This window comes from Garra rufa, chromosome 13, assembly GCF_049309525.1.
Source record: "Garra rufa chromosome 13, GarRuf1.0, whole genome shotgun sequence".
Taxonomy (NCBI): domain Eukaryota; kingdom Metazoa; phylum Chordata; class Actinopteri; order Cypriniformes; family Cyprinidae; genus Garra; species Garra rufa.
Genome location: NC_133373.1, coordinates 26377501 through 26385637, shown reverse-complemented (window position 1 = coordinate 26385637; position 8137 = coordinate 26377501). Strand labels below are relative to the sequence as shown.

The 8137-nt window shown below is 33.7% G+C and overlaps 2 protein-coding genes across 2 annotated transcripts in view; one reads left to right on the top strand and one right to left on the bottom strand.

Moving 5' to 3' along the window:
* Positions 1–1986: 1986 nt before the first annotated feature.
* Positions 1987–3612, top strand: chrm5b (cholinergic receptor, muscarinic 5b). The gene has a single exon (XM_073816880.1). The coding sequence runs from the start codon at positions 1987–1989 to the stop codon at positions 3499–3501; it is 1515 nt and encodes a 504-aa protein (XP_073672981.1). The 3' UTR covers positions 3502–3612.
* A 3018-nt stretch (positions 3613–6630) lies between these two features.
* Positions 6631–8137, bottom strand: part of emc7b (ER membrane protein complex subunit 7b) — a 3393-nt gene continuing 1886 nt past the window's right edge. The window contains exon 5 of the mRNA XM_073816761.1: positions 6631–7721. Within this exon, the coding sequence (XP_073672862.1) occupies positions 7575–7721 (147 nt within the window). The 3' untranslated portion in view covers positions 6631–7574. The remainder of the gene's footprint in view (positions 7722–8137) is intronic.

Sequence of the window (8137 nt, the reverse complement as noted above, 5' to 3'; positions counted from 1 at the left end):
GTTACATTTAAAAGAGAACCCTCTGCAGTGGGGAAACGTTCCGCCCGTTTAACTAGTTCCGCCTAATAATAAACGCGAATGTATCAATTGACAAATGTGCCGCAAATCCAAAATTTTAGCTGGTTGACAGTATGAGTATGAGCAGTATCAAAAGCAACCTGGGCATGTGAGATCTGACTCGGTGCTTATATAGTCCAGAAAGTCTTTTGAATGTAAAAGGCAGCTCTTTTTGAAAGATGAACTCTTTGACATTTTTATATATTATACATATTTTTTTACTCATTTATGTCAAGACATCATAGGTAAATAAGGTAAAAAAAATTACCTTAAAATCACCTTGTATTACGTTTTTTATGTTATGTTTACACACGCAAATAAGGCTGTCTAATTATATATGGACTAATTTGCATACACTGCCAGTCTAGTTTTTGGATAGTAAGATTTTTAATGTTTTTTTTTTTTTAAAGAAGTCTCTTCTGCTTACCAAGCCTGCATTTATCTGATCCAAAATACAGCAAAAGCAGTAATATTGTGAAATATTTTTACTATTTAAAATCTACTATTTACTACTAAAATGTACTATTTAAAAATTTAAAATGTTTTCTATATGAATATATTTTAAAATGTAATTTATTCCTGTGATCAAAGCTAAATTTTCAGCATCATTACTTCAGTCTTCAGTGTCACATGATCTTTCAGAAATCATTCTGATATGCTGATTTGCTGTTTAAGAAACATTTATTATTATTATTATTATCAATATTTAATTTAAACTTAACAGTTAAGTACTTTTTTCAGGATTCTTTGATGAACAATCCAAAGATCAGCATTTATCTAAAATAATAAAATTTTGTAACATTATACACTATATCATTCAAAAGTCAGTATTTAAATCTTTTATTATAGAAATTATAGAAATTAATATCTTTATTTAACAAGGATGCTTTAAATTGATCAAAAGTAATGTTACAAAATATTTCTATTTCAGATAAATGCTATTCTTTTGAACTTTCTATTCATCAAAGAAACCTGAAAAAATCTACTAAACTGTTTTCAACTTAATAATAATTATAAATGTTTTTGAGCAGCAAATCAGAATATTAGAATGATTTATAAAGGATTGTGTGATCGAAGTAATGATGCTAAATTCAGCTTTGAAATCACACGGATTTTACATTTTAAATTATATTTAAATAGAAAACAGTTCTTTTAAATAGTAAAAATATTTCAAAATGTTACTGTTTTGCTGCACTTATCAAATAAATGCAGGCTTGGTGAGCAGAAGAGACTTCTTTAAAAAAAAAAAATAGAAATTAAGACTTTCTGTTCAAAAACTTTTGACTGGAAGTGAATGCAAATTATTCCATATATAATTAGATAAAAACATTAAAAATCTTTGACTGGTAGTGTATATGAACATGATGTTTTGTACAGCTAAAAATAGCTGGAGGTGGATGAGACTGGAAGCCAAACCCATAAAATGTACAAATGGCCTCACCCACTCTTACATGAAGAAAAAGGTGGAAAATGCATTTACTTATATTTGAGAATTTAGATATTTCATGATATAATTAAAAAGTTTGGGAATATTTTGAATAAAAAAGAAATGCAATTTCAACCGAGGGGGCCTTTAATCTGTCATTGCCCAGGGCACCGCTGCATCATAATCTGTCCTTGCTTGTTATAAAAACAATATAATAGTCCAGAATAGCCCAAAATCTCTAAATTTACCAGTGTATGAAACTGTAAATCGTGACTGTTACATGTAGTGTTTTGCCTTGTAAAGCTTTATTGTAGTAGGCTACTTGATATCCTGTTTCCTGTTATCACAAACAAAACATGCATTTTTATGTTAAAATTTTCCTGTTTTTGATGTGTTTCTTCTCTTTATTGTGTTTTCAGATTATCCGTTGCTAACTGAACATGAAGAATACCCTGAAACTTTCACCCAGCGTTTTCTAACCGGTCAGCGGTAACAGGATCAACATGGATATTCAAAATTTAACCGCAAGTGGAAACATCTCTGCTATCCTGCCTGCCCCATACAGTCTGTTGGAAGTCATAACCATTGCAACAGTATCAGCTGTTGTGAGTCTCATCACAATAGTGGGGAATGTGCTGGTGATGCTCTCTTTTAAGGTCAACAGCCAACTCAAGACTGTTAACAACTACTACTTACTCAGTTTAGCTTTCGCAGACCTCATTATCGGCGTCTTCTCAATGAACCTGTACACTTCCTACATTCTCATGGGATACTGGTCTTTAGGAAACATAGCTTGTGATCTGTGGTTGGCACTTGACTATGTTGCAAGTAACGCATCAGTGATGAACTTGCTGGTCATCAGCTTCGACAGATATTTTTCTATTACAAGACCACTTACCTATAGGGCTAAACGGACCCCGAAACGTGCAGGCATCATGATTGGCTTGGCATGGTTGGTATCGTTTATATTGTGGGCTCCACCTATTCTGTGCTGGCAGTACTTTGTTGGAGAGAGGACAGTTCCTCCTGACCAATGCCAGATCCAGTTTTTCTCAGAACCCATAATTACATTTGGGACAGCCATAGCTGCCTTTTACGTCCCGGTATCTATCATGACAATCTTATATTGCAAAATCTACAAAGAAACAGAAAAACGCACAAAGAACCTAGCAGAACTCCAAGGATATCCATCACTGGACAGCCAAGAAGACCCTAAAGTGCGAAAGCCAATACTACGATGCTTTAACTTTAAAAACAAGAGGGACGTGACTCAAGCATCATGGTCTTCATCCAACCAGAGTTACGTAACAAGGACGACATTGCAGTCTGAAGACTTGTGGACAAAATCAGACCAGGTCACCACTCTGAACAGTTACACATCATCAGAGGATGACGAGCGGTCCGTCTCTGAATCGACCCCACGAGAATCATTCAAGAACCAAGAATCGACAACCAATAAAAATGGACAGCTGGTCTGTTATGAAGACAGTAAATATCTAAGTGATCTTGCAAAATCCCAGACAAACAATAAAAAATGCATGTCATACAAGTTCAAGCCAATCCTTAGCGACATCACTTCTTTGCAAGGTGGTACCGAACCTGATAGAACAAACACAGATCAGTGTGAGTCTTCAGAACCACAGGCTCCTTCATCCACATCCTCTACTACCAAACCAGAAGATCCGAACTTGAAGATCCAGATGACCAAACGCAAACGAATGGTCCTCATCAAGGAGAAAAAGGCTGCTCAGACTCTCAGTGCCATTCTTCTGGCGTTCCTCCTCACCTGGACCCCGTACAACATCATGGTGCTCATCTCCACCTTCTGCTCTGAATGCATCCCAGTGTCCCTCTGGCATCTGGGCTACTGGCTCTGCTACGTCAACAGCACCATCAACCCCATGTGTTATGCCCTATGCAACAAGACCTTCCAGAAGACCTTTCGGATGTTAGTCCTCTGCAAGTGGAAGAAGAATAGAGGAGAGGAAAAACTGTACTGGTGTGGTCAAAACCACTGAAGTAACAGAGATGGCAGATTTTAGAGGATGGTGAATGATTGCTATAGTAAATGGGCATTAAAGGAGAAGTTCACTTCCCGAAAAATTTCCTGATAGTCTACTCACCCCCATGTCATCCAAGATGTTCATGTCTTTCTTTCCTCGGAAAGAAATTATGTTTTATGAGGAAAACATGCAGGAATTTTCAGACTTCAGTGGTGGCCAACAGGTTGAAGGTCTTGAATGGGTTAAAGTTCAAATTGCAGTTTCAATGCAGCTTCAAATAGTTCCAAACTATCCCAGTTGAGGAACAAGGGTCTTATCTAGTGAAACAACTGGTTATTTTCTTAAAAAAATAAAAACGTATAAACGTTTTAAACAGAAATGCTCGCCTTGCACTAGCTCAACGTCTTCACCACATTGGAAAAGTCTAGCGTGGTTAGTTCTTCGATGGTGTACTTTGGTTAAAAAAGGTAGGGTAGGGTGAAAAACTCACCTTTAACAACTTCTTCACCTCCAAAATCGTCTTTGTGAAGGTCTTTCGGCTTTCTTTGCATGTTTGCTTTGTAAACACCAGTGTTGGGGGTAACGCATTACGCAAGTTACGTATTCAGATTACTTTTTTCCAAGTAACTAGTAAAGTAACATTACTTTTTAATTTAAAAGAAAATATCTGAGTTACTTTTCCAAGTAAGTAACGCCAGTTAGTTCTAGAATAAATGTGAACATGCATAAATTCTTTTCACTTACAAAAAAACAGATTCAGTATTCCTCAAAATGAATAAAAACAGTGAAATGCAACTCAGAATATGACGCAAACCTGCAATAGTTAAATATGTTAAGTTATACAAATATCTTTTATGTATTTAATCTCATTTTATTAACCAGTGTCTTTGCTTCCGACCTTTAATGATCCAAGGCAACCATACTAATAAGCAAAAATTACTCAATATAAAACTAACATTTTTTTTTTCTTTTTTTTTTTTTTAATTGCTGAAGAGTGTTGAACTTTCTTCTTCTGCTGTCTACTTTACAGACTTGAATTTATTTTTCCTTCATTCCTATTTTTCTTTTTGGTGTGGAAGGGCTTTTACATTTACCAAAAATATAACTTTTTATACTAAAAACAGATTTAAAAAGTAACGCAACACATTACTTCCCATAAAAAGTAACTAACGTTATTAGTTACTTTTTTAGGGAGTAACTCAATATTGTAATGCATTACTTTTAAAAGTAACTTTCCCCAACACTGGTAAACACTGCTTTACAAATCGCTTTGTTATTTGGATTTGGACCTTCAATTCATTGACCACCATTGAAGTCCATTATACGGAGAAAAATCCAGGAATGTTTTCCTCAAAAACCTTAATTTCTTTTAAACTAAAGAAAGAAAGACATGAACATCTTGGATGACATGGGGGTGAGTAAATTATCAGGAAATTTTCGTTTTGGAAGTTCTCCTTTAAATTTACATTTTAGTTTATGTTGTGCATACAGTGCCACAGACCATATTCCTATATTATCCCTTACCATTTTCTAGGCTATATCATTGTGTACATATTGTTTATATCGCCACATTAATTTGAAAAGATATATAATTTATTCATATTTACTTTAGCTTCTTATTTGCTTTCTAATTTTTTAAGATCACTTGACATGTTTACACAGCAGTGCATTTTAATATTGTACAATGTCTTAAGGCTAGGGATGGTGAGGACAATAAATAAAGATACAGACTGTGAACTTAAATTATTCTAAATATCAAACATACAGTGTTTGTTACATGATTAACTTCTTGTGATAAAATGATTTTCATGTATTGTACACCTTGGTCATGTCAGTGACACTGCATGCATAGAAACTTTTATTGAAGTATCTGGTATCTGTATTATGATGTTTGCAGAACTGGACAGTCTTAGATACGGATCACTGAAGAGAAATACACACAAAAGGATTGTAGCTTTCACTCTGGATGTAAATCACATTTTACATTTCTACAGCAAACCAATGTGCACAGGTCTGTATTAAATAGAAAAAAAACTTTGGTATGCCACGAATTAGATCTGAACTCACTTGAACATTAACACATTTAATGGACATCTTTGGGTTTTTTAGGGTGTTATCCCATAAAATTGTCACTACCGTAACAGTCACAACAAATCTTTTTTTCGGTAGTTACAAAAGGGAACACATAATCCTCATATCTAGGGGAAATAAACAAAATATTAGTACAGTTATGCAATTTTTTGCATTTTAGTATGTTTTAGTAGTGTTTTAGTTTGCAAGTTAAAATTTTTGTAATGTGAAAACATTACTGTTACTACCGAAACATGGGATGTGTTGTCAAAAATAAAGTATATTGAATTATCAAATAAGATGTTATGATATTTTTTGGTTGAATGCATAGTCAAACTAATGAATCATTAACTTTGAAATCAGTATAATGATTTTTTTTTGCCTTTTAACAAAGAAAAATTGGATTCCAAATACAACAAAACTCATAAATTATACTTGTTATTAATTTACCTCTGAAGAACTGTTAATAAACTATAAATTTATAGTTTATACTATATACCAAAAACTATATATTTACTATGTAGACGTAAGCAAAATCTTAATAGGTCAATATAACCCTTCTAATTAAATCATAATTATTACTTTGTTTCGGTAGTGACAAGTTTGGGAACAGGACAAATATTCCAAAACTTTCTTAAAATATAATATGAGAAACAACTGCACAATTACTAGAAATGAGTACCTTTGATATTACTACACTTTGTACACATTTCCAACTCTGACTTTGGACCAATTCTGTAGAATGGCCCATTAACACATTTATAAATGTTGTTTGGCTGTTCTCCATTCTTATTGTTTAATAAGTCTCTGCTCTTTTTGTTGTAATGATGTGCCATTTAATTTGATGTGAAATAAATGTTTTAAGATGAAATTAGCCCAACTAACTGAAACATCAACATCTAGATTTAGCAGGGGTTCCATTGTCTGCTAATGTCTTCAGTCAAACTTAGACTTTACAACTACCCACTAATATACTAGCAACTGTTTACCACTCACTTATCATGAAACGTGGTCTATAAATGTTGATCACTGGACATTTTACCATGTTGAGAACAGACGAATAAGCAAAACAGATATTTCCCACCAGTTTATTTCCATTCAGTTTAAATAAGATTATACTTCATAGCTTAAATCTTATGCATTTCTCATCTTCATTCACAGTCTTGTACAAACCCAACAAGATATAGTAAATATTATAACCTAAAAGCTTTATTTCAAGTAGTTATGAAACAGAATTGGGGTCAACGTCACCTCCTCGGGCTAGTCTGGAAATACACAAGGTATTACAGCAAAGATGGACCCTCGTTATATATATATATATATTTTTTAATCTATCTGGACCCTTAAGCTCAAGTGTGCTTTTGAAATATCCCAGAGCATACATACATACAGTGAGTACTAACGTCTGCATCTGATTTTGGCTTGTTATGCAGCCGTAATTGCATCAACCCAAAGCACTCAACAACAACAAACTAGATTTTACTTACTAAAGATTTAATTCAAGTCATAACGGAGGTGAAACGGCATTGACCTCAATTCTGAGCAGGAATCATATCGGTGTGATCTTTTGCGCAGCAGCAGTAAAAGCATAGACTACCATCATGATGTTAATTGCATTACAAGAAGATATTGAAATGTTTTAGCATATCTCTTTAACTGTCTCCTCTTGGAAGAGCAATCTTGACTAATCCAGTACTTTACATTCTCACTCATTCTACTTTTAAAGTTAAAACATCCTAATTACGCACTATTAAAAAAACAAAACAAAAAACAAATTCATGCCTTGTTCAATCTGTACTGGTTTTAACCATTACTACATTTTATGTATCGTTTTCAAAATATCACTACAATTGACTAAAATGATCTGATCCAAAGAAGACAAGCAAGCATGGAAAAGTAGTACAGTGCAAACACAGTCTTGCTTCAGTTGAAAAGGAAACTGTTCATATATTTATATATATAAAAAATGAGGAAAACCAGTAAAACAGTGTTAAAGAAAACCGACAAAATACACAGGACTACCTCCTCTTCGGAGCAACACTTCTGCTGCCTTTGTTGCCTCCGCTAGACTTACTGGAGCCCTTAGAGAACAGTTTAGTCATGAATTCAGAAACATCTGGCAATTCTGGGTTAGGGTTCAACATATTCATCGATTGCTCCATTTCCTGCAAGAAAAAACAAACAACAAATTGTACGAATTAAGCAATATACAGCTAAAGACAAAAGTTTACATACACCTTGACCAGAATCTGTAAAATGTTATTTAATTAACCAAAATAAGATGTATCATACAAAAACATGACAAGCATGATATTTTATTTATTTATTTATTACTGACATGAATAAGACATCTCATATAAAATGTGTTTACATACTGTCCACAAAAGAAAATTAGTTGAATGTATTAAAATGGCCCCGTTCAAAAGTTTACATACACCTGATTCTTAATACTGTGTTGTTACCTGAATGATCCACAGCTGTGTTTTTTATTTGTTTCTTTAGTGGCAGTTGTTCATGAGTCCCTTGTTTGTCCTGAACAGTTAAACTGCCTGCTGTTCTTCAGAAAAATCCTTCAGGCCCC